At 39.4% G+C, this 27,513-nt stretch overlaps 2 protein-coding genes across 3 annotated transcripts; both read right to left on the bottom strand.

Annotated features, from left to right (window-relative positions):
- Positions 1–8,544: 8,544 nt before the first annotated feature.
- On the bottom strand, positions 8,545–10,266 carry TAAR2 (trace amine associated receptor 2). The gene has a single exon (XM_071742482.1). It carries the CDS (start codon positions 9,846–9,848, stop codon positions 8,718–8,720), a length of 1,131 nt encoding a protein of 376 aa, XP_071598583.1. The 5' UTR covers positions 9,849–10,266; the 3' UTR covers positions 8,545–8,717.
- Positions 10,267–16,927: 6,661 nt separating this feature from the next.
- Positions 16,928–23,336, bottom strand: TAAR1 (trace amine associated receptor 1). Of its 2 annotated transcripts, XM_071742480.1 has the most exons (3): positions 23,192–23,336; positions 19,751–19,877; positions 16,928–18,068 (listed from the first exon to the last, which is right to left on the bottom strand). In XM_071742480.1, the coding sequence occupies exon 3, from the start codon at positions 17,962–17,964 to the stop codon at positions 16,963–16,965; it is 1,002 nt and encodes a 333-aa protein (XP_071598581.1). In that variant the 5' UTR covers positions 17,965–18,068; positions 19,751–19,877; positions 23,192–23,336; the 3' UTR covers positions 16,928–16,962. The 2 variants fall into 2 exon arrangements, with proteins under 2 accessions (XP_071598581.1, XP_071598582.1); XM_071742481.1 differs by lacking the exon at positions 19,751–19,877.
- Between the last annotated feature and the right edge of the window lie 4,177 nt (positions 23,337–27,513).

The raw sequence follows: 27,513 nt of genomic DNA, 5'->3' as shown, positions 1-27,513 counted from the left end.
AGATTTATATCAGAGTTTGTGAATTTTCTTTCTTCAGGTGTTCCTGCAAGAAGATGCAGCTACTGCTGGATTATCATGGGGCATCAGTCACCCTCATACCATGGAGGCCTCGCTTCCTCCTGAGCCCTGGTCTCCCAAGGACTGTGTCTTTCACTCCAGAAGGAATTAAATCAGGTACCTTCAGATTTTCCTTGCTTCTCCCCTGGCAGTCTCCATTTCTATTCCATGGCATAAGCTGGCAGAAGAGGTGGGTACAGCAGCCTTTGCACCTGGATGATTTTGTACTATTTCTTTGATGATGCAGTGAAAAGGTCTCTTTTAACATGGACATTACAGAGACAAATATCTCTGAGGAAAGTCCTGGCTTTTTTCAGCTTGGACAGGATATGGGTTTTTCTAATAAGCTTCTTGCTTCTCAGTGGAAGTTTTCCTGATGCTCAGATTCTCCACTCCCATCCCTTGCCCAGTCAGGGCAAGTGCAGAACACCCCCTTAAGGCACTCTGGCTGCTCATGTCTTAGTGCATGTCCTCCTCTTCCTTGCTCTGTAATTAATTTTCTCAAGCACTCCAGTATGACCTCCATCCTTCATCTTACCTACTTTGAGTTTTTTCATGTCAAAGGCTGGTGATTCTCAGCAGAGACACAGTTAGAATAAGGCTGAGGTAATTTTTTTATACCAAAAAGACCTAAAGTCACCATCAATTTCCATGTTATTCTTTTTTATGCCAGGATACGAGTAGCTGTTACTACAAGAAAAAAACAAACAACAACTCCTTTCTCCCACGAGGGCAAGATATTTTTCTGGTTTTCAGTTGTGCATCAACAGCAATTTAAGGTGATAGTTCCACACTATTAAAAACACAGGGCAAAGAACGTATAAATTTGGCGCAGTTTTCTGGAGCACTGTGCTTAGCTGGAGACTTGCCTTAAAACTTCAGAGAGATTAGTTTCTTCTTTTCCTGCTTCCACATTTTAGTAAGAAATCATTCATATTAAGATTGTAGGGGCTCTCGGATAGCTCTTGATATTAAAAATAGGGATTTATCCTTGCTGCTCTGAAATTTTCATTAGCAATCAATCTTTCTGTATTTTACATGCAATAAATTATTATTCTCAGCCAAGTACTTTGTCATTCAAATTCCTAGTAAGATCATGTCCTTGTCAAAAAACTTCTCTAGTTTAGTTAACCAGCTACTGTGATGCTTCTGAAGTGATTATCACCACCCTTAAAGGGAAGATGTAATAAACCAATGTTGAAAAGTCTTTAAGTATTTTCCCCTCTCTTCTCATCTGGAGAGAGGAAAAGAAACCAGTTCATGATGAAGAGAAGGCTAAGATAGTGACAATGTAGGTCTTTACACTTGGAAACAAGAAGAGCTTCTTAATGTCTATCAACGTTGAAAGTAAGAATGTTACCAAAAAATTAAGTATTCCAATCATTCTCAAGATGTTCCTTCTCGTTATCTTTCCTTCTTCAGACAAAATTGCTGGATGTAATCTCAAACTGAACTTCTGTTGAATGTACTCTCAGCAGGACAATGCAAAAAAATAAAAGGAAAAAATGAACTACCTGATATGATTTGATCTCCTGCAGTGAAGACATTCATAGCTGATATGGAGTTTCTAAGAGTTCCATCATTAGTGCCCCTTTGTTGTGAAATTTTTTCTTACAGCTTCTGAAAGAGTCTGTGATTCCTGAATAGAATATAACAGTATGACAAGGTTATGGCCTTATTTAGGTGGCCTACATTGAGCTAGCAAAGTTAAACCTCAAATTTTGTATCGTATGTATCACAGCCTTAGAGTCTATAGTGCTGCTTTTTGCTCTCCCTCTTAGCAGCAGTAGTGATTATCTCTGAAGAAGCTGGATTATCATATATGAGTGTTTAAAAATTATTGCTAAGTGGTGGGAATGTTTGTGGAGTACATTCTTACCCAGTCCAGTTTAAAACACTTGCAGGTGTAGGGCACCCCACCTGCTTGCAGACTGTGGTCTCCATGGGTTCATTTTACTTGCACAAATTGCATTTCACCTTCAGTTTTGTCATGATGGAAAACTCTCTAGGACACTCACAAGAAGTTGTTCCACCTGCTGCATCTCATTCTTACCTAACTTTTTTTTAATGTTTTCCTGTTCATGGTTACACTATTTCATGTTCTGCCCATTCAAGTGCTTGTACAGCACTCACCTATAGGAGCAGTTTTAGAAGAAGTACCTCTGTAAATTACCTGTGGCAACTTAAGCCATGTTAGAAGTGGAAGGGAAGATTGAGAGGAAAGAAATCACTGGCATTGTCCCTATCTGTAGTATCTTTATTCAAATTAATCAACTAAAGGACTAAAAGTGAGAAGATTGTGGATTACAAATCAAGCAAACAATGTTTATTTTAGATCAGAAAACAAAGATAATTTAAAAAAAAGACAATGAAGAATAAATAAATAAATTGAAATATTTTGCTGTTTTCTTTGCAATGAACAACACATATTTTAGTCTAGGATTATCTAACCGTAAATAAAATGTTTTTCTTAAAGTTTATTGTTCTTTTTATCACTTTATTGTCTCTCTTTCTATTCCATTTATGCCAAATCTGAAATTAAAAATCTCACAATAAAGTGAAAAATACCAACCTTCAAAACATTCTCTCTGACCATTTTCTTCTGTCCAAACGTTTTCCTGAATGTGATCTCAAAGTGCAGTTTTTAGTGAACTTAGTGACACAATAGGGGAATTGCAAAAGTTAAGACTAAAAAAAGTCAAAAAACACACAGAAAAAAGTTGAACACAACATACTCTGCTTTAGGAGTTCTCTGAAGAATAATTTATTAGTAACAGGCGTTAAAGGAAATCCCAAGAGTGCAAAGAAGGCTGCAGGTAGAGCTCAGATAGCCCTTCCCAAGAGTTCCTGATTCCCTTTGCTGTTGTTTGCAGTGAGAAAAACACATGCCAACTGGGAATAATCAAAACAAGAAAAAAAGTTAATTGGGCCTGTTTGTTCTCATTTCAGAAGAGAAATTAGAAACTTCAAGTATTTTAAGCTGTTAAAAAGGGAAGGTAGGGGGGAAAGTAAGGTGCACTGCACAGCACCAGCAGAAAAAAATGAGTGAAGAGTTAATACTGAAATACAAGCCACCAGGTAGTTCTGCCTGTGAGAAGCACCAAATGGCCTTCAACCATCTGGGTGTGAGCCATGCAAAGCTGCCTTTTTATACTGGGAAATTTTTTAGATTCACAGTTTGGGCATAGCTGGTTGAACTCCCTCAGACCTGGGCAGCTCCTGCCTCCTGGGGTAGCAAGAGGAGCAGGAGAGCACAGGACAGGTTAAAACAGACCTCCCCATCACCTCTCCTCTGCTGGCACCTGCACAGCCCTGACCCAAATTGCCACCCAGACTGGGTAGGTACCACTGACTGTGCATTTTCCACCAAAGGAAGCAGAAAGGGCCAATTTAAACACACCCAATTTCTACCTTGCCTGGCTGGTTTGGAGGCTGCAAGACTAGAGGAGATGTTCTGGTCCAAGGCTGTTCCATGTGTGTCAAACATCACTTTCAAACTGTATAGAAACACATTTTCTTCCTCCCCAACCTCTCAATGCTGTAGCACTACTTGAATGAAATACAGATTTCTGATAAATTGTGACAACAAGGAATAAAAATCACCTTTCTACCCAGAATAATATTAGAAAAGCCATATGCACAGTAATGTCCTGCTTCCTCAGACAGGAGCATGCTTTTTTTGTACTCACAGAAGTTAGCAGCTTCATGGCAGCACCAGAATATCACTTTGACATCCTGACTGGAAGGAAAGGGCACAGTGCAGTAGCAGCTGGAAAGACAGAACTGAAACTTGGTGCATGAAACTTTTGACAAATATGATGAAGACTTTTATTTGTACTCCCTTTAAAAAAAAAAAAATTAACTATTTATTCCTCTGAGGAAATGTACCTGCCTTCATAGATGACTAGTTTGATGGTAACCTTTTTTATAAGCAGTGTGGGGCAGCACATGGAGAGAGAGACAGTTATGCAGAAGTGAGACCATCATACACTAATAAATCAAACCAGCTTTTTTTTTTTTCACTTAGAGACTGAAAAATTACATTTAGAAAAGCAGGCTGAGGTTGATTTACCAGCACTTGTAAGACTGTCTTGAGTCCTGAGATCAGGCAAAGACAATGGGAGTGTTTTCAGCTGCAAAAAGTGTTTTGGCTCCTTTCTGCTTCCTTTGTTCTTTTGGGAAGTTTGGCTGATAGATTGGAATGACTAGGGCTCAGGTTTTCAGACAATGATATCTGAATATTTATGCAGCTTACACTTGAGAGCCATTGGCCATTGAACACAGTTGTGCTTCAGTGTTGTGGCCACGTAGAGAGTGTCTGTGTGCACAGCCAAGAATCTGAATACTGTACCCTACACAGGTTGTCAGTGCATTGGGTTATTTCCTAGCATCTGGACACAATATTTCCTCGGATATTGTACTATCTTGCTGAATATAAGTCCACCCATATCTTACCTATTACTGTATCTGACAGTATATGCAAGTACTGTGAAGATAGCCCCCTTCCCCCTATAAATATTTGCAAAGTTTTCTGAAAGCAATTCCAGGAGCTGCTAGTTCATTTATAAAGTTTGTGACTAGTTAACCAAGTTTTTACAGAAAAACAGTAAAATACACTGAAAATAACTGTGTCTGAATATTGCACCTGCGATTAGAATTTTCAAAGGTTTTTTTGGAACAAATGTTAAAAAAACCCTGTAAATTGTAGGGCTGCAGGCAGGACTGCAATAAACCAGCCAGAAGGTGGCATTGCACAAGCCCTTAGATGCTGAGAAGTTAATGAGAAGATCAGCTCTTTTAAGAAAGGCAGCCAAGAACAACAAAATCAACCAACCAATCAACCAACATACACCCACACCACAATTTCCATTATTATGTGTGGTGTTTCTGTTACATTGTTCTGTTTTTGAAGGAATTGTGATTCGTGTGACAGGTGAAAATTTTTTGCAATTTTTCTGGAATATTTTCTTGCTACGGAAAATATGTGGACTTGTATATAATATATTACAGTTACAGCTGAATATGCTGTTTTGTCTGGAGTTTCTTGGAACATTTACTTTCATTTATTAGATTTTCACTAAAGCTGATTAAAAAAATGAAAATGAGGTGGTGAAAATTTAGCATTAATTTACCTGAATTTACCTGAATTCTTTGGTGTATTTTCATTTTTAATAGAAAAATTAATGTCTGTAAACCAAAAAATTTGATATAAATCTTGAATAATTTATTTTGGAAATGCTACTACAGTGTCAACAGAGAACTATCATTTGGATATTTTATGTCATTGATCTTTACTTCACGTCAAGAACATGCCTACCTTCAGAACCATAGTTATGTCAGTGGCTTCATGCCAGGTATTTAAGTGTTCTGCAGTATTTAAGTTATAAAATAAAATTCAACACAGAGCCTGCAAAAATAAATCAGTGTATTTCTCAGAAAATTTTTGCAACCCAAGGATTTAACTTTTTTAATCACTGTCTTAAGAATAGATGCTGTCGACCTTTTCTTTAAAGCTGCTTTTACCTGTGGACTCCACAAGAGGGTAGGAAATCCTTTCTCACAGTTCAGGCTATAGCAGAAAAGATCAAAAGACAAAAATCCAGTAATGAACCTAACTATGCTGACCACAGGCAGGCGCTGCAGATAATACAGGTGAGTTTCTCAGTTACAAACATCACTCTTTTGAATAAAAATCACTATCTTTCAAGCCAGTGTTCAAGCTGAGTGTTACTATTAGAGGTGTTGCAAGAGGGAGGCTGAGTGTGGCTTACTTTGTGGGGATGCTTCTAGGTGTGTCTCACTGTACTGCATGCTTACACTGTACCAGATGTACCAGAGATGAAGGGATGTACCAGAGAGGAAGAGAAACATGGGCTCTGCTGGAATCATTCACAGCCAAAAAGATACAGCCTGCCATGAGGAGAAGAATGTGGTCTGGATTTGCTATAGACCAGAATTAATCCTAAAACAGTTCGTTGTGTAGTTTGGAAAAATAGATTACTGGGTGAGCATGTGTTTCAGAAAAAATAAACCAAAGCAGCTTACCACGATATTTAAGGGGAGGAAGAAATGAAGAGATCTGCAGTGCTTGCAACTGAACCTAAGTGGTGTACCCCTGGAAACTGAATGTGGTTAATATGTTACAGCATAAACCCACAGATGCTCAGGTTCTCCTGAGCACTAGCAGGTGTGGTCCACAAAAAATCCCTGTTACTCTGATGCCCTAGGTTTTTTGCAAAGCAGTGCTTTGCTTGGCACCAGCTTTAGCAGCAGCATCAAGTTTAACATCAGGTGGAACAGCATGGCTTGCTGCAGTTTTTTCATGAACAAAATAGTGCTGTCTGACAGCTGTGCCGGAACTGTAAGAAGAAGAAGCTGCAGGTTGCAAGTTGGGTAACAAGAGCGATGAAGTAGATACTACTTTAACATCCAGAGGAAAAAACTGGACACACACAACTACATGACACCCTGCAGTCTCACAGATAGCTGCAAGTTGTTCTCTGAAGATTTATAGTCTGGAAGAAATGTTGTCTTTTTAGGGTATGTAATATATGGGGCTAACTATGGATGACATTGTGTATCTTTATAAAATAATTGAATCATTACTTAAAATGTCTCCAGCTACATTGTATGGCACCAGCCAGGCATCTAATACATAGGATTTTCAGAAATGTTTAGATGTGGACATGAAGATTTAATTAGACACTCAGTGTTAAGTTCATATATTCTGTATCCACCAGGACAGATTAAAACCCACTCTGCAGAATAGTTGACTACATGTACTACTGGCAGCAAAAATTGTAAAGACACATAAAAATTACCTTTAGCATGTCTTAGCTCTCAATATAAACCCCCACAAATCTGATGGCATACAAATTTCTCTGAAGAAGCCACTCTGAAATGCATCCAGTTGTGACCCAGCCCAGCCGGCTCTGGTACTGTCTCTGTCTTGTCCCCCATCACCTGTTCTGTATCTCCCCTCTCCCTGCTAGCATCAGCACAATGTGAGGTTTCTGTATTGCTCCCAAATACTATTTGTGTCTCATCTCCAAAAGGAGAAGCATAAAGTCTGCATAATGTTAGCATCCCAGATGGTATCCTGGCCAATAAGCTAGGCGTATATGCAAAGCTTGTCCACCACTTCACCAGAGGTTCCAGAGATGTCACTCCAGGGAAAGCACTGCAGAAGCACAGCTATATTGAACTAGGGTCACAGCACAAGCTCTGAAAGTCGGGGCTGGGCTGTGTTAAAAAGACCTGGGCTGCTGACCTTAAGCTATCTGCCACAGCTTTCTTGCTCTCCCTTACTACTGCTCCTGCTGCCCTCATGTTTGGTACAGGGTCCTCCTTGAGCATGCATTAAACAATGATACAGGACAAAGTATTATCCAGCTTCTAGGTGCCCAAAAATCTTTGTTGTATCTACTCTGTTCCCTCCCCAGGCTGTTCAGGTAGTGGCAATTGTGCACACAGCGAGCGATTGCAGCAAATGAAATACCTTGGGTTTTATGTTTCTTATACGCCACCACAGAGAAGACTGTGATCTTCCATCTACTTGCTGTCTCAAGTGTTTCAGGTGGGGGTGAAATTGGGAAACAGAATGTGTTCATGTTGTCAGAGATCCATTTAAAAGTTTTCAACAAAGAAAATGAACAACTATCACTGGCATGCCATATTAATGTAGATGTGATAAGCCAAGAAGTGAATAAACACGTGGATGGCTTTTTGGTAATCAGACTTTATTAAGAGTAAAGCATACACTGTACATATACCAGAAGAAGTAAGACAGAGGTACAATTCGCTGAATAAATTATGAAATTATTATAAAATGACTGCAGCAGCTGTGTTCAGAAATGACAATTTGTTTTAGGCATGTAACTTGTGAACTCTGGCAGTGACTGACTTCAAAAAGGAGCTCAGCACAGCAAGGACCTCAATTAGAGGCTCCAGCTGAGTGTTAAAGTGTTGTGGGGTGAGTATGGGGTGAACTGTCAACAAGTCTATTTTATAACATCCCAAGCCTGATGTCTAAACACAGAAAAGGCAAGCACATACCTGAGTGTGAGCAGTGCTCCTGAGTGCTCCTCCCCAGGTACAAGGCACACAGAAGAAAAGGGCTAAAAACTCGATTTTATTGTTTACAGGGGAAAAGATCAAATTTATTCTATAATTATACTGAAATTATATTTGCTTGGGAATAACATCAGGTTCTATGTACCTGCCAACATCCCAGATAAACCGGTGGCAAAGACTGTCACCATATTAGCCTGGGGTATATTTAGTTTAGGAGACTATTGATAATGAACCAGAAGAAAGATCAGCTACATGTATATGACATTAGGTGAAATGTTGAGTTTATGGACTGTATATAAATACTTCCTGAAATTAAAAACCAACATTACATTAAGTGATTCTAGAAAGACTTAAAGTTCTGAAACGCAAAAAATAGTAAAAAAAATAGTGTATCACTCCTTAAAAGTGAGTACAAGTGGTAAATAAATTTTGTATAAAATGAATCTGATTTTATGAAGTACATATATGATGAGACAATTCCATAGGATTGACTCATAAGATACATACATTGCACTTGAGATTACTAAAGCATGAATACCCAGTAGTGCACTGTTTCTTCTTCATTTCTAGAGCTGCTGTCAGTAGTATTACTGTTGCTGATCTTCAGATAGAAGTTCCATTGTACGGAAATTTGTGTTAAATATTTTGCCTTTTAAGATATATTTAAATGTTTTCCGAAACCACGGATAGAAAAAGCCATATATTAATGGATTGCAGAAAGAATTTAAATACCCAAACCAGTTTAGAGCATCAAATAAAGTTAAAGGAGTAGAGAAATTTAAAAATGGATCAATTAAGATTACAAAAAAGCAAGGAAACCAGCATATTAAGAAACCCAGCATTACTATACTCAAAGTTGTGGCAGCTTTTCTATCTTTACTTTTAGAAAGCTCCTTTTGCCTTTCAGTTTTTGTGTGCCTGTGTGCCTGTTTCAACTCACACGTGTGCCTTTGGGAGACTACAAAAATTTTAACATAAATCCCTAGCATAATGCAAGCGGGAGCAAACAAACCGACTGTAAATAAAACAGCCCCCCACAACTTGTTGAACACAACAGGGCACAAGCTTGAGCATTTAGCCAGCATTTCATAGCCCTCTACTCCAGAAGCATAAGCTTCTGAGAAAACCACCCCAAAAGCAAAAGCAGCAGGCACTGACCAGCACACGAGCACGATTTGTTTTATGGCTGTGATGGTCATGGTGCTGACATAATGCAGAGGGTGGCAGATGGCATAAAACCGATCCATGGCGATGGCACAGAGATGGAAAATGGAAACTAAGCAGAGCATCAGGTCGAAACTGTAATGAACTTTGCAGAACGTCATCCCAAAATACCAGCAGTTCTCCACAGACCTCACCATGCTGTAGGGCATGATGGCAAAGCCCAGCAAGAAATCCGTGACAGCCATGGAGAGGATGAGGAAGTTGGTCGGAGAACGAAGCTGCTTGAAATATGAGATGGAAATGATTATGGCCAGGTTCCCCAAGATGGTGAGGAGGAAGAATGCTGTTATGAACAAGTACATTACTGCACGTATTCCTGGTGACCTAAATCTCTCAGGGCAAGATTTATTTCCAAACTCAGAGCAGTCAGTCAAATCTGCCGAGATATTTGGAGAAAGCATATCCAATCCTTTGTTAGAATTTTCTATTGGAGATGCAGTTTCACAGGCAGATTTAATTTGCATGTGTTTCCAAAAGATTCCAAATCCTAACATGAGAATACAAGATAAGGTAAGTCAAGAGCACGGCTGAATGAAATGCAGTCATTCAGAGCTGAAATTTCTCCTGGCTTCAATAGGGACCAACTGCAACCCATCACTTTTTTGAAATGGTACAGGAAATCTCATAAATGGAAGCTATTATAAAATTAACTACAAAAAATTATTTAAAACAAAGTAGTTGAAAGTAAACTTAATTATATCTTAAATTAACTAAATTACATGATACCATCATTGTTATTTTGTGCATTCTACTGTATTGGGAGTGTTTTGTAAAATATGGTTCTTGTATTTTATATATACATCACATTATCCATAATTTTAAAATAGGGGAAACAAAACATGCACAGAGAAAGAAATTCCATGAGTTCACTTCAGTCTGTAAGTATTGTATAGGATTTAGTCTTTTCTTCAACCTCAGAATGTTGATCCTTTTTCTGTTGGACAAATATTATGCAAGATCACACACCTCAGCTTTCTTGGAGATTTATGTTAATGAGCTATTCACGTAAACACTTACTTTAAGAGTGACAAATCAGCTGCCAAATTTTCCTTTTCTACATGGTTTGTAATGATAAACTCACCTGCTCTGGATTATGAAATACACGCAATGAATAAATTTGATGAAAATCAGCTGTAAAATTGGTATGATAAACAATATTAGTTTCTTTTCCTATATTTATATTTTTTCCCCATCATTATAATTCCATTAACTGAAAGGGAGTGGAGATAGGTTGATATAATATACTGTAATATACTCTGGTCCAGCTTCATTAGAAATTAATATACTTGTGAATATTTTCAAGAGTCAGAAAATTCCTTTCATTTGCCTGGGGGGCACCCAGACCTATTTCCAACAACTCTTTTCCTGGTACCTTGTTTGAGACTTGGCGTATTTACACATAGAACCAGGAAGAGATACTCTTCTCCACAGCAATTTAATCTGCTTAAAAAAACCTGGGTAAGCATCTTGGTCCACTGACTTTTTCAAATAGGTACCACACTGAGATGAAGAAAATACAGATACAGAGCATCAAAAGATTAAAAAGAATGCCTGGACATCAGTGAAACCTACCTGCATCTGCTTTAGTAATACCACTAGTAGATTCTTCAAGTATACATTTTCCTGTTTTGTTATTGTCCTGCAAAACTGCAATGACTTTAAAAGGCAGACCCTCCTTTGTAATGATTAATGAAAGGTGGGCATTTTTCTGTCTTATATGACATTACATTTAAGTCCCAGGAGATTTTGAGTTTAAAAATATATATATAATTTAGGGGTTTACATGAATGGGAGATAAACAAAGCCAAGTGTCTGTATTCCCAAGACTATTACTTTTGTTTGTTCTATTAATTCATTTACCTTCCTCTATGGGTGAGCTATTTTTGTGATTTGAGGTAGATACAAGCCATATCAAAAGAGTCCTTGAAAGAAGAAGCTAAAGAAAACATGTTCTGATTTTCAGCTATTTTAGTGCCTTGTGCATTCTGCTTCATTTTTTTAGTAATTACCATTTCTAATTGAACTTGCAGATGAAATATTTAATAACTGTGAAGAAGATTACCATTTTGTAATTTAATGAGCTGAAAAATTCCTGTGATGCTGGCTGTACATGCAGCTTTCACATAGTGTACAGGAAGTACAGTATATTACAGTTATATTAATAACCTGTCATTTACAAAAAAATAAAAAGTAAGCAAAGTGGTATTACTTTCCTTACAAGACAAAATTAATTCACTATTAATGCAAATAAATGGAGTCCTCTCAGATCAGAGGTCGATGCTCAGACTTAAAGCTGACCCTCATGCAGGTGTACTAAAGATACTTTACAAGTCCAAAGGTAAGTTACTACCATTCAGCAGAGATTTAAAGGGACAGCACAAAGCTAAAGGGGTCTTAATAAAAATTCTACAAAGAAGAAAATCCTATAGGAATCAAATTTCACAGAATCACAGATTTAAGGTACGTTGGAAGGGTACACTCTGCCCCATGATCCATCTCATTAATGAAGATGTTGAACTAGACTGGACCCAGTATGGACCCCTGAGTACACCACTGGTTACTGTCCTCCAACTAGACTGTGCCAATGATCACCACCCCTCTGGTCCTGGGCATTCATCCAGCTTTCAATCCACTTCAACTAGAAATCCAACTTTTCAGCCAGCCCACACTTCATTATCTTCTCTATGAAGATCTTATGGAGGACAGAGCCTAAAGACCTACTGAAGTCTAGGTAGACAATAACACCTGCTCTTCCCTTGTCTACCAGACCTGTCATTTCATCATAAAAGTTTATCAATTTTGTGCTATGTCTAATGGAAACAGGCTAGTTAAGAAAGGCTTACAAATGGGCATCTTTTTCTGAATTAGGTCTTTAGATGCAGTAGCATGGGAGCAGTGCTGTAGATAACTAAGATGATAGGACAAACTACAGAATTAAAAGCTGTTTGTAGAACACAAAGTATCTTATGTTTGACTGTATCTAGTATTTTCCCCCTTGCTGAGTGGATATGAATGTATTGTAGAGGACAAAGAGTGCACAGCATGCACAACTTGATGAGCTAGTGATTTAAAGAAAGCCATACATTTTGCAATATTTACACAGTTTGAGAGCTCAGTTTGAACACTGCACTAATGTATGTTTTTATCTATCTGTTTTAAAAACTCCATTTTGTAGTCAGTCTTTGCTTGTCAGCCTCTGGAAGGGTCCTGGCTGGACATTCCATGCTTCTCCTCTTCTCCCATCCCACTGCATCTGACTGAGGGGCAAACTGTGGGGCTTGGCCACAGGTGGGACTGCAGTACATGGGTTATAGCAGGTGGCAGCCCATACACCACCAAAACACAAGCTACAGACACTAAGACAGTGGGGACAGGTGGCAGTCTGTGAGTCCAAAACTTATGAAGCAGGAGAGGGAGGTGATATTGCAAACTGTGCTCACTGGTGGCAAAATGAAGATGAAAAAGTTTTACCAGGGAAACCACTCGGATCCTTTCTTCATGGTGGGGTAATTGCTTTGCACAAGTTTTCAGGGAAGTTAAAGCATATGAAATCACTCACTGGAGACTCATTTATTTTGGAAAAGGTAGCCCTCTGGGAAGTGCTTAATAAGGTCACTAATTAAATGTGCTGATAAGGAATTTAACAATATCCTCTGCCCGTCATATAAAAAATGGTACCTTGAGATTGCAGCAGGTGAGGCATTTTTCTTGTGCTCACCTAATTTATCAAAATTTTGAATTCAAATAGAGACCCTGTGGCCTCATTAACACATCTCATTTGTACATCCCCTTCATAGAAAGAAAGAGCTTTGGGCTGCCTGTGATTAGACCCGATGAGAGAAAATAACCTGGGACTTCATTAAAGTTGCTGTGCTAGAGAAGTCACTGTAAACAGAAGGAGAGGAGGCTCTTTGGGAAAGTGCCATCTTTTGGAAATAGGACACCAGAGGAAAAAGTTCTTTCTGAAACTTTCTGAGCTCGGCCATGCACAAAACTGAGTTACAACTCTACATGGTTAAGAACAAGGACAAATGCCTTCTTCATGTGCATGAAAGCCACCAGCAACATGTGTGTGGAAGCCTCTTGTTACTTCTTCATGGAATTAATCCTGGTGGTATCTTGGCTAGACAGCTTGCAGGAAGGTTGGTGGTCTATACACGGAAAATTTCTTCTACACTAAACAGATTGTGGTGAACCTGTGAATCCATGATGCTGAAATGGCCTCTCTGCTGGCTTTGGTTGAGAAAGAGTTTATTTTCTCAATAGTAGCTTTTTTAGTGCTCTGTTTTGGATTTGTGGTGGAAAGAGTGTTGGTAACACAGCCCCTTTTTAGCTTCTGCTGAGCAACCCTTACACAGCCTCAAGGCTGCCTCTGTTTCTCACCCCACCCCCTCAGCAAGTGGGCTGGGGCTGCACAAGATGTTTGGAGGGTTCACAGGTGGGGTAGCTGAGCTCAAATGACTAAAGAGATATCCCATACCATATGATGCAATACTTAAAAATATGTCATCTTCCTGGGTAACCACTAGGCATGATGGAGCCCTTGCTTTCCTGGAAGTGGCAGAAGGTCTGCCTGCCAATGGGAAATGGTGAGTGAATTCCTAATTTTGCTTTGTGCACATAGCTTTTGCTGTCTTTATCTGAATCCAGGGATTTTCTCACTTTTCCCTTTCTGACTGTGTTGTCTATCCCAGTGGGATGGAATGAGTGAGGGGCTGTGTGGGGCTAAGCTGCCTTCTGGGTTTAAACCATGGCACCCTTGCAATTTCTGCACAGAATGCACAGGATGGCTGAGATTCTCTTAATGTAAGATCACCTGTATCTGCCTTCCTGGAGGATAATCTCCTCAGAATAACCTACTACTGGAAGCTGCTGACAATTTCTGATCTGCTTCCCTCCTGATGTGCTCCAGAGCAGGATACCAGGGAACTGCACGTGTTTCTCTGGGATTCCACAATCCATCATCACATCAGTCTCTCTCAGCGTAAGCTATTCAGGCAAACCTTCAGCAGCAGCTCCATGGATCCCTGACTAAATCCAAAATCTCCTTTCAGATCTCTTGCTAGTCAAGCAAGTTAGAGACAAGATCTAATGGCTAGTCCCAGAAAACTGGCCTTTGACAGAAGCATTTTTGGAGTCAAAGAATCATCCCAACTTTTCCATAGTGTGGGATTCACCTGTGCTGGTTAGTCCTCACTTCAGCTATCTAAAAATAATTTAAAAATAATTTTAAAATCCATTGTAGTGACTGGAGGATCCCCCTTGATTCTAAGAGAAAGAGCTTCTGCAGGGACAATTCATCTTACCTAAAACTTATGAGATAAATACCCTGTGAAGATGACCACTTTACTACAGTGAGTATAAAGAGAGCTACCAATGACTAAAACATAAGTAGTGCATATCTTCTATGTGTATAAATTTAGGTATGTGGCTATCAGCCGTCAAGATGTGTGGTTTCAGTGGTTTTAAGTAGATTAGATTTTCACTAGGGTCTAGGAACATGTTGCAGAGGTGTGTGCTCTGTTTGAACTAAACAATAGTATTTATCTTTTATTTGTATCTCTGAGGGTCACACACATCCTGCAAGCAAGCTGGGGTCATATTTGTTCACAGACTACTCAGGCAACCAGGAAAAAAATCCAGAAAGGTGCCAGAACACACTGTGAAGAGAGAATGACCAGTTATGAACTCTGGGAGAGCTGAAGTTCTCTGAAAAACTAGTATTGTTTCCAGATTTTCAGGGAGGTAAACAGAGAGTGGATGAAGGGAAATAAATATCTCTATTAACTTCCTGATTGGGTTATGTAAATATGTGCTGAACTTACTAAATAAACTTTAAAAGCCTCAGCTGGGCAACATTTCTCATAGGGAAAGACCACTTTCCTTTCATTATAACACCACCAGAGTACCTGGAAGCACTTCTGAGACTGCTATTTCAAGAGAGATCAAGATGTCCAAGTGATCAGGCAATTCATTTCAGTAGGTCACATTGAGCATGAGAAAATTAACTACATGAGACCAGCCTCACTGGGGATGAAGGAAGAAGGGAACTGATAATTAATTTATCACAAAGTTAGGCTTTTCTTTTAATCTTAACTTACTTTATTTATGTGAGATAAAGTATTAATGTAGTCATGTTGTCACAAACAAGGATTAGTGCCCATGTGGTGTATATTTCATAGGTCTTTTTTATGTCATTTTGGAGAATGCAGACTTATAAGAGACAATCTCAGATCATGATTTTGCTCTACTGAAATGTAGCATCACTCAGCTTTTATGCTCTACAGAATAGGGTTTATCAGAAAAGAAAGGTACAATGTGCATTTATCCCAGCAATGTGAATTAAGGACATCATTTACTGCTAAGCATAGCTCTTGCTTCAGTACAGAATCATTAGTTTCTCTCCATAGTCTCTTCTCATATACTATGTGCTCATGTACCATTTCAGTCCATTCCCAGGACTAATCCATAGTCACACCACGTCACAGGATCAGAACAGAGGTAATATTTCCTTCTGTTTGGTGACATCTCAGAAAAGCCAGGCTATAGATTAAAAAATTACAGCCTTTAGGTCTTCTTCAGCTGGTGAGCATGTGCTATTTTTTTATGTAGCTGTGTGTCCTTTGTGTCCCAATCTGGGTGTCCTGAGAAGCTGCACACAGATGTAACCTTGACAGCCCACACACCCAGGCACTGTCACCCCAAGCCTTTCCTGCAGCTCTTCTGCCACTCCTTCTGGTGCTTCCACTTCTGCCCTGCCCTGTGCACCCTCCATTTAGGCCAACTATAACATTCTTAGAAGACTTCCCTCTATACATCCCACACCAGCTGTCAAAGCATTGCTATCAAACCAAATAGTCTAAAAAAAATAATAAGCAGCTAAAAAACAATTCAGTTAGATGTGAATTGGTGAAGACATGAAGACATTCCTAGACAAGCTTAATTTTTTGGCTTAGTCAGGTTCAATGTCGATTTTCACTATTGCTTTGCATTCCATAGTCTGCATTTTTCTTTATCCTTGATCATGCTCTCATTAAGCAGCAAAGCCTTTTAGTGACAGACAAACTTATAAGTGACAAGCACTAGTTGAAATGGAAGAAGGGAAAGCCCTGCATTCCTCAGTCCCATCTTCCCTCCATGCAGTGCCCTGTTATTGCTGCATGTGGGCCTCTTTTCTCCTCTGTACGCATTTTGAAGAGGAGAGACAAATCTTAAAAGCTTTGGGTTATTACTCAAAGATGTCTAAAAATTTGAAAGGAAGGGTTGAAAGGATGAAAAAAATACATGCAAATATTGTAATATAACCAGGAAATTAACCTGTTGTGTTGGAGTAATTTCTTAATTATTAATAGCAGACACATAAACTGCTGTAATTTTTTAAACCATAAGTCTTGCTTTCCTGTGCATTGCATATAAACAGTTATAACTAAAAAACACGTGCAAATCCAGTCTGGAATGAAAGAAGATGGAACACACAATAGCTGCTTGAATCAGATTGGGTCAGTGAGTAAACAAAAAAATGTGTCCTTCATTTTGAGTTCTTATATCCATAAGTTTAGCCTCCAGGCAAAAATTCAAAACCATAAATCCAAATCTTTATTGAGCACATTATTCTAAAAACAAATGAGTCCTGGAGGAGTCCGGTTGAAAAACTTTTCCAAACAGAATAATCTTTAATGCCCTGCGAAACCACATGTAAAAAAATGCATAAACAATAGGGTTAAATGTAGAATTTAAATAACCAAACCAAACCAAAGCATCAATGAGAATAGGAGGTATGACATAATTCATAAATGGATTGGTTGCTGTAAAGAAAAAGAATGGACTCCAGCAAATGAGGAACACTCCTATTATTATGCCTAATGTCTTGGCAGCTTTCCTTTCTCTACAGAATGAAATATGGTGCTTCATTTCAAATTGCATCTTTTTTTGGCTAATTGCATCAATGGATCTTGCCTGCCTCTTGGCTATAGAGTATATTTTCCTATAGATGTACAGCATAACAAATCCAGGAACATAAAAAGACACCATGGAGGCCACAACCCCTGAAGTTCCATTAAAAATGACAACGCATCCTCCTGCACAATGTACTTGATAATAAATATCTTCTTCCCCTGGCAGGTTTAGGTCTAGAAAGATCATCCCAAAAGCAAAAGCAGCAGGGAGCATCCAACTTACAAATATCATGACCAGGATAACAAAAGTACTTATTTTTGATCTGTATCTCAGAGGGTCAGACACAGCACAGTAACGGTCGATGGATATGAAGGAAAGATGGAAGATGGAAGCTGTGCTCAGCATAATGTCCATGCTGGTGTGGATCTTGCAAAAAAACTCCCCAAAATACCAGCAGTGCTCAACAGAGCGCACCATGCTGCAAGGCATGATCAGGAATCCCAGCAAAAAGTCTACAGTAGCCATGGAAAGAATTAAGAAATTGGTAGGTGTATGGAGCTGCTTGAAATGTAATACTGAGATGATGACTGTCAAATTTCCAACCACTGTGGACAGAATAATACAAACCATGAAGATATACATGGAAATGCGGATATTGTTTGACCAGCTGCTCCTTATGCAAGAGCCATTTAGAGATTCACAGCACAGCTGCATCCTTACTGAGGTCTCAAATCCACATAGACAATGGCACAGGTTCTGATTTTTCTAATGCTGAGATATATGTACAACTCTTTTTTTTCTTTTCTGTATGGGAAGAGCTGCAGGGAGGGAAAAAAAAAGGCAATTATAAATACTTTCATTTATTTGCATATGTAAAAAATTCACATTTCTCATTTATAAAGGACAAAACTATTTTGTAATTATACTTTTAGCAGAATTACACTTTTATCATTAGACTTCCTTTGAGATGCACGTCTGATTTGATAAAATAAACTGTATACTGGAGTGTCCTGACACCAGCATAGAAATGGATGCAGTGCTAGTAGTTTAGCACTGCTTTGTGTATTTATTATGTTAACAGTGTTTTCAGCCATGACCTGAACATGGAAAAAAACATGTTATGAACCTTAGTTTAATCTGCAACCAAGAACATAAATATTTGCCATTTGCTCATGTCCACAGTCCCATATTCCATTTGTGAGCCTCTTGACAAAAGTGTTTCAGGAAAGTACTTAGCACTTAGCAAGCAATTTTCATTGTTGACAGGTCTGGTTTTTCTTTAATAAACAGAAAAACAGTATTATTGTGAAAAATAGAGAATATGCTATTCAGTACATATGTTACTCAGTAGAATTATCATTACTTTATAATGTGGTTGTCAGAAAAATACCAACATGGCAATTTAATAATAATTTAACCCATTTGCTTCAGGACTGTGCTGCCTCTGGTTGTCATGGGTAGAACACAACAGGGTAGTTGCTTTTTTTCCCTATATTGAAATAAACGTTTTTGCAAGCACACCGTGTCATTCAAAGCTAAATGGATGTATGTGGATGATAAATGAGAGATTGCAAAACCCTGGAAGCTACAGGGTTCTAACTAACAGCTTGTGTTTACAGAGGGGTTTTCAAGTAGTACCAGGCAGCAGCATCCCAGGGTCAGGGGCAAGGTACATCCAGAGGCACTCTCAGGAGTACGAGACACAACCTGAGTATATTTATTTAATGTTTTGGGTGCCTCTTTCTTCCTCCTTTTTCTACCTACTAATGTTAATTTTTTAAACTTTTCTGCCTCGCTTTAATTATCACTTCATATATTTCACTTTTTTGCAGTCTCTTCCTGTTTCTTTTCCTGTTTGTCATTCCTTCTTTTGGTGTATTTACACTCATGTAGGGGAAACACAATCAGATGAATCTTTATTAACTAAAGTTTTCAAGTTTCACACAAGAAAGCATTGAACACCTAATTAACTGAATATACTGTACATAATTATAAAAGTTTTAAGCTCATCCAGGTTATAAATGTGTTACATAGATTTCAACCTTCATTTGTTTCATTTGTAAATAAACAAAAATGCTGAAATAAGCTATAAAGTCAATAAAAAAAAATTAAGGTATTATTTCTAGTTTTCTACTTAAAAGCAAAACAACTTCCCAATTGTTCTGTGACAGATAATTGTTTAGCATAAAAAATATGTTCTCCCGTGGGAAGTGTTATTCCTCAAAAAAAAAAACCAACTTATTTTTACAAGATTTTGATTTTTTTTTTGTTAAGTAGGAAGAGTCTCCAACAAAAATATCAAGCAAACTGAGAGTGTGTGGCTTTGCTTGAAATGAAAACAAAATCAACCAAAACTCATGAGAACATCCAAGTGAGATAAGCACAGAAAAAGTTTTCAAGTAGAAAGTAGAATACTTCTCTTCCATAATTAATTATGAAGTTTAATATTCAATACAACAGAAATATGAAGAAATATTCTTTTAAAAACCTATCCTCCTACCTTTCTCCCCTCACGCTGGATAAAAGTTTGCTCTTCACACTCATTTCTTTTCTGCTCATTGAGTGGCACCCGTACATTTTGAAGACCATCTCAAAAGACAGCTGAACCTCTTCACCACATTACAGTTCTGGGGAAAACATATTTTGAGAGGACAGGCATTTAATCCACAGCTGGAGAAGTCTCCAGAAGACCCCAGTGTTTTGCTGGAGGATGTTGGGTACAATGAGCACCATTCTTGGCCACTTGCTCAGGAGCAGCTGTTAATATGAATAGTGGCTCACACCATTCATTTTGTGATGAACTTAAAGACAAAATCACAGGTGTAATGGTCATATTTGTTTAGCAGGACTTATTTGTAGGCAAATTGGACTCATATGAAGTATCTTTATTTGACTGATTACACATTGTAGTCACATTGTGAGAAGCCCAAGGCTATCTAAATGAAGAACAACAAAAGCCAAGTAGTTTCCCTTCTGTAACCTTCAAAAAAAATAAAAAAATATAATACAGGTAGGTTATAGCAGAATGTAGGATTTCCTTGAAAAGATATATTGTGTACAGACTGACATGACGTGTATTTACCAGCCTAGTTCTGATCACTCTGCTGAACAAACAGGTCTAATGTAAGAACCCAGTCAGTTAATAACTATTTACAGGATACAGCTACTAAAAAGGTGTTTAAAGTAAACACCTATTATTGGCTTTACTAGAGTCACAGATGAGGAGCATCAATCTTTTGTTCCACAAAAGACCCTTTTAAAGCTGTGATATTTCTGAACATAAGACTGCTGACATGGTGACCATCAGCTAAATTCCAGTTACTCTGAGTACCTCAGGGTGATATGGAAAAAGGTAAGTTAAGATACTGACTCTTGCAAATTATAGCTGCTTCATTATATTATGTGCATAAAAAAATTAATGAAAACAACTCAGTTCTCTTATTTTTCATGAGACTACATTCATAGAGGGACTAGGGTGCTGCCATGCAAGGTTCTTCTTACTATGGAAAGAGGGCTCGCCAACTAAAAAAAAAGTACAGAAATAACCATGAGACTGAGAGAGATACCACTAGAGAGAGTCAAGGGGATATGTCAAGGAGAGGAGTCAGGTCCAATTGCTCAGAGCTGCGGAAATACCAAAGAGAAGTCAGGCAGCTAACTACTGGCCTCTCAGAGAGGTCTTCATCCATTTGAGATTCATAGGTGTGGGTCTTCCTTGGAGCCAGGCACTTCTCCTTGAGGAGAGAAAGTTTAGGACTTGGTAATTACCATCTTAACATGTACATTTTGTAGGAGGGTAAAATTTGGTGGATGTAATCCATGTTGCCTGACTGTACAAAACTCATAGTTACAAAGTCTGGTGGCCAGCTCATTACAGGGGCTTAGCTGAAGGACATCCATGTGTCCATACACACCGCTCTCCCGCCGTGCCTCTCCTTTGAGTGATACATTGGCCAAAAAACTCAAGGGCAGCTCTGCTTGGGGTATTTGTTTTAGGACCAGGCACCTCTCAGCAATGAGCCAAACTCCATGTGGAGCTTTCCCCTGCCCTCAGAAGCTCTGCTCTGTTGCAGAGGGGCAGGCAACAGCCTGCTGTGGTGCCTGGGGTTTTGCTCTTCCTCCCTTCACGACCAGATATTGAGTTTGGTCAGGGGGATGCCTGAGGCCAGAGGTGCTGGAGGGCACAGCAGCATGTCTCTATAGTTTATTTTTGCAGATGCCCTTTCACTATTCTATGAAACACCAATTCATGGGCATGGCAGGACATGTTCATTATCTCTGAATGGATCAGTTTGTAGTGTATATCAGAAAAGAATGAACCAGAGGCCTAGAGGAAACTGCAGGCATGGGGAAGGTGATATTTAATGGTATATTTACCGAAATTGATGTAAAGTATCAATTTCTAAGACATCAAGACAATTAAGTACTTAAGCATACCAAATTGTCAACTAATTAAGAGCAAGAAGGAACAAGCTTTCATGCTGCTGATGCAGATGCTTCAAGCAGGCATTTTCTTGTGGCATAGTGTTAGTATGTACCATGAAAAAGTTCTCAGACTTACTATTTGTAATATCAAAGAGAACTAAGTCAAACTCTATTTTTGGCAGATGTCAGAACACATAAATAGTAAATGTTCAGCAGCCTTTTGGGTCTGCAATATAGTAAAGCAGTTCTAAAGCACAATCCAAAGTAAAAATTTGTCTACAAAATTGTTGTTGTGGCTTTCTTTTCTTTGAAGCTTAAATTTCTGCAATAATTAATTTTTCAGATTTTTGGAAAATGAAGAAGAGATGTTTTAACACTGTCGAGTTTACCTTGAGTCATCTACATTTCTTGACTTTAAAACATAAACCAATTAAAATGGAAAACAACATGGAAGGGAATAGAAATAACACCTTTGTCAGTCACCAAAGCCATTTAAGCAGTGTATTAAAAAATTACTCTGTCCTTCCTAGGCAAGACTCTTAAAGGAGCACTGGAAAGGGGAAGAAACAGGGAGGAGCTCAGGAATTAAAATTTTTACTGTAAGAAAAAATAATGGGCAAGACAGGACTGATTTCTACTGTGATTCTTTTAGTTTGTATTTCTACGGGTACAATTAAATATGATTTTACCATATCCAAACCTAATGCAATTCAACTGAAGACAATCTGAAATTACCCTAGATTTATATGAGAGGAATTTATAGAAAAAAGAGTTGATCAACCTCTAGATCTTTTCCCATGGTTTATGTTCTTGCTTTTCAGTGGAAACAATCAAATAAAAAGAGCTGTTTATAAAGAGTAAATCAGTGTTTTTGCTCTTTCACAAAGTGTATTGCTTAGGATCAGGGCTATATATCCAAACCCCAGGATAAATGCAAATCTCTGAAATGCACAGAGGAAGAAAATAATCCAAGAAAAATAATGCCCTCTCTCCCTAGGAGGGTGAGGAAACCCCCCCAGGACTGGTGCAGAGCAGAGGCAGACACACAGTAGGTCCCCTGTGCCTCTCCAGTGGTTCTGTGCACCCCTTAGTCCCAGAGGAGTTAATTTAGGACTGTCTGATTTGTAGGTGTTCAGTGAACTCCAAACATCACCTTCAATACGAAGGTGAATGCAGAGGAGTTAGGCAGTGGGGGTACCATCCCAGCTTTGTCATTATGCATCCTTGTGCCCCTGGAATAACTTCACAGAAAGTGAAGAGCAATACTTTAAATTCTCAGCTGTGCCTGAAAAGAGTTTTGGCCCCTAGTTATGTTCCATTTTCAAGTATCGGGAATGAATAGTTTTGTAAGCCATCATCCCAGCCCCCACCAAAACCTCATTGCTGTTGGTGGTGTTCCTGTTCACTGCAGAAAGAACACAGTGATCCATGCAGATGATATCATCTTCAGTGATAACCACAGAAGATTTCTCTTTAAAACAAAATAATTTCTCAGACTAGCATATTATAAACTCACCATCTTTCAGAGTGCATAACACGGAGATGGCACCTGCTCAGGAGTTGTTTCCTCATCGTGAACTGGTGCAGCCTGTGCATACAGCACTACAAGGACTCATTCCACATGAAACTTCCCACAGCTGAGTGACTCCAGGCTTGCTCTGACTCTGGTTTACAGCCTCATGGAAAACCTTATCAACAGGATGACGTAAATATTAACTACTCAGAAAAGATAAGCTAATAATAAATCTATTCTCACAGAAGCTACTAACATATACAAAGATGACTACAATTGAACTGAACTAGAGACAAGCTCATAGAAAGAAGGATAAAAAATAAAGACAAATGTTTATTACTGATAAAGATGGAGCTAGCAGCACTTAACTGTTTTGGAGATAGCCCAATGTTTCTCTCCCTACTTTCAGTTCTGTATATCATTGCCAGACTTTAGCAACATCAATAATCTTTGAAAACTTGATTTATTTATCCTAGACTGGATATTTAAAAAAAAAATAAATCCAACCACAATATTTTAACAACATCTGGGAACAAGACCAATTAAGAAGATACTGTTTCCTTCTCATTAAAGAATCTGCTTGTTTTTTATTTATGATGGTCTGGTGTTTGCATGCTTTGCAGCATGTATTTAAGAGGTGTTGATTACCTGTATGTATCTCTTTTACCATACCAGAGGAGCTATACCTAAATATGGCCAAATTACAAATCAGCAGTGGCCAAGTTGCAATTTGTTTCTTTCTAAAGCACAGCTCATTGATCATAATCCACCTCTTCATACAGTAAAGAGTTGTAGTATTGCTGTGAAACTGAAGAATGAAAGTCCTTTCAGAAAGAAGTAATCCCAGGGAGGAGAACTGGCTGGCTTTGGGTCAGTCTGTGTGCACTGACTGATGGGATGAACTGCTGAAGAGCCATGATTTTCAGCTTCTGTTTCACTGAGCCTTCTCTGAGCCATGAGTGGGACCTGTTTAGCTCAGGCTATGGCTTCTCTCTGGTGATTCGGGATTGGGGAATTCTTGGGAGATAGGAAAGTATGGCCCTAGCAAGGTGGTATAAGGGACATGTGGCTGAATGAGAGAACTCTTGGTGGAATTAAGGCCTTGAAATGTCACATTCTGGTCTGGAAGTGTGGCTGCTCTACTGGAAGTCACTGAAATGGCATTAAAAAAAAAAAACATGGCCAGTGGGTTGAGGGAACTGATTCTCACCAACTACTCCACTCTTGTGAGATCCCACCTGGAATACTGTGTCTGGTTCTGGAGCCCTCAGCACAGGGAGGGCATGGAGCTGTTGGAGTAAGTCCAGAGGAGAGCCATGGAAATGATCAGACGGCTTGAGCATTCTCCCATAAAGACAGGCTGAGAGTTGGGTTTGTTGAGGAAGAGCAGAGAAGGCTCCATGGGGACCTTATTAGTGGCCTTGCAGTACCTGAAAGGGGCCTACAGAAAAGCCGGGGAGGGACATTTTATGAGGGCATGTAGTGACAGGATGAGGGGTAATGGTTTAATACTGGAAGAGGGTAGATTTAGGCTAGACAGTAGGAAGAAAGTCTTTAGTGTGAGGGAGGTGAGACACCGAATCAGATTGCCCAGGGAAGATGTGGATGCCTCATTCCTTGAAGTGTTCAAGGTCAGGTTGGATGGGACTTGGAGCAACCTGATCTATTGGGAGATGTCCGTGCCCATGTCAGGGCCATTGGAGCTAGATGATCTTTAAGGCCCCTTCCAATGGAAACCATACTATGATTCCATGAGACCTAAAATTGCCAATAAAGTCTCGTGTTCCTGTTGCCTTTCACAGAAGACATTCCATTTGCAACTCCAGAAGACTCCAATGCCATTTTTAGGGAGGAGGACCTCCCAGTGCCATCCTTTGTGGTTGTTTGCTGCTGCAGAAAGCAGAAGTGCTGAGCAGGAGCATCACTGGTATTGTGGCACTGCAGGAAGAGCAGCCCACCTAGTGCAGAAACTACCAGCTATGCCCTTTTGTGCCTACCCTCTGCAGTCTCAGCAGTACATGCATGGGAAGTTTGATTTTTCATCACATAGCTTCATTTATTTTCTCAGCAGATGCTCTATGTCATTTGAAAACACTTTTTTGGTCACTGAAGGGGAGGTGAGGATGCAGTGGAGTCCATTTGAATGTGATTGATTTTTTTGTTACCAAGTTCCTGCTTGCCATCACCTTCTGCACCATACCTGTGAAACAGAAAGGGAATAGGTGGCAGTAACAGGAAGTTTAGATGTTTAAATGTGGCTCCACCAGCCTCCCTAGCTTTTTCCTCATACAGATGAGGGTTGGAGAAGAGAAAGTAAATATTCCTCTTTCCTTCTTCTCTTCCCCTTTCCTTCTCTTTATAGTCTCTGTTTTATTCTCTTCTTCAATTGTTGCTGCTTCTTCCGTCTGTGCCTTGCAATCCTTGAGTCCACCATCAGCAAATTCGCAGACAACACTAAGCTGGGGGGGAGTGTGGATCAGCTGGAAGGCAGGAGGGCTCTGCAGAGGGACCTGGACAGACTGGAGAGTTGGGCTAATTCCAGCAGGATGAGGTTCAACAAGGCCAAGTGCCGGGTCCTGCACTTTGGCCACAACAACCCCATGGGGAGCTCCAGGCTGGGCACAGAGTGGCTGAGAGCAGCCAGGCAGAAAGGGACCTGGGAGTCTGGATTGACAGGAAGCTGAACATGAGCCAACAGTGTGCCCAGGTAGCCAAGAAGGCCAATGGCATCCTGGCCTGTATCAGGAACAGCGTGGCCAGCAGGTCCAAGGAAGTGATTCTGCCCCTGTACTCAGCACTGGTGAGGCCACAGCTTGAGTCCTGTGTCCAGTTCTGGGCCCCTCAGTTCAGGAAGGAGATTGAGGTCCTGGAGCAGGTCCAAAGGAGGGCAACCAGGCTGGTGAAAGGACTCAAGCACAGATCCTATGAGGAGAGGCTGAGGGAGCTGGGGCTGTTCAGCCTGGAGAAGAGGAGGCTCAGGGGAGACCTCATCACTCTCTACAACTCCCTGAAAGGAGGGGGTAGCCAGGGGGGGTTGGTCTCTTTTCCCAGACGACTTTCAACAAGACAAGAGGGCATGGTCTTAAGTTGTGCCAGGGGAGGTTTAGGTTAGATATTAGAAAGAATTTCTTTACAGAGAGGGTGATCAGACATTGGAATGGGCTGCCCAGTGAAGTAGTGGACTCTCCGTCCCTGGAGATATTTAAAAAGAGACTGGATGTGGCACTCAGTGCCATGGTCTGGTAACTGCAGTGGTGGGTCAAGGGTTGGACTTGATGATCTCTGAGGTCCCTTCCAACCCAGCCAATTCTATGATTCTATGATTCTATGATCCTTGTTATCCCAGATGCCTACATGGTTTAATGCCCTAAGTGGACCCTCCCTGTACAAGTTAAGTATACAGTGTCCTGATCTCTTTAAAAAAAAAACAAACAGATTATTGAGCTTCTGACACTATTTTTGCTGAAGGTCTGCTTTGATTTAATTAAATGTGTATAATAAAGTACATTAGATTTTACTCAGACTTGATGTTTCTTGCTTAGAAAGAAAACATGCTACTTGTTCTACTTAAATCAGCCATAAGGTTTGAACTGTTTTAGCACAGTATTTTTCTTCCTTCATCTGAAGCCTTGCATCAATAAAATCTATTAACAACTTGTTTTTCTCTCTGTGTGATCAGACACATCATGAACAGGTGGGTCTTGTTTGCTCAGGCCAGAATCAAGGTATAAGGAAGAAATATTGACATGGAACAAGCAGGCTTTTCCAGCTTAGAAAAGGTTGGGTTTCATTTGGATAACATCTGGAGCAGGTTTAGAGGTGGAGTCATTGATGTGAAATATGTATAAATTAACTTGTTTCTTCTCTGGCTTATCTTTTCCAAAGTCAGTAAACATTCCCATTCTCTCAGAAGCTCAAATTCTGTCCCGTAGGGAAGATATAAGAGAGGATTTATGGGGTTTTTTTCCTAAATATGATCTAGTGATCTCTTTATTTTAATTCATGCCTACCAGCTAGGGAAGTAAGTGCATAGCTGATTAATTTGGCATCAATTCAACATAAACTTTTCAAAGTAAACGTGATTTCTTGCATAGGTCATTTTTTATCTTTCTATTTCTGTATTCTGAATGTTTCTATAATTTGCATCACTTGAAATAGGCCTTTATTACAAAACCTCACATTTCCTAAAATTGAGCTTTATCTGTGACCAACTGACACCAACAAGTTTCTCAGTCAAAGATCTCTTTGTTTTTCAACTTCCAGGGAACCTTTATCCAAAAGTAGGGCTCATGGTTCTTGCAAATTAAAATGCTGGATCTATTCTG

This window comes from Heliangelus exortis, chromosome 3 (genome assembly GCF_036169615.1).
Source record: "Heliangelus exortis chromosome 3, bHelExo1.hap1, whole genome shotgun sequence".
Lineage (NCBI taxonomy): Eukaryota > Metazoa > Chordata > Aves > Apodiformes > Trochilidae > Heliangelus > Heliangelus exortis.
The sequence above is the reverse complement of the archived record's forward strand: the minus strand, read 5'-3'. Positions and strand labels throughout refer to the sequence as shown.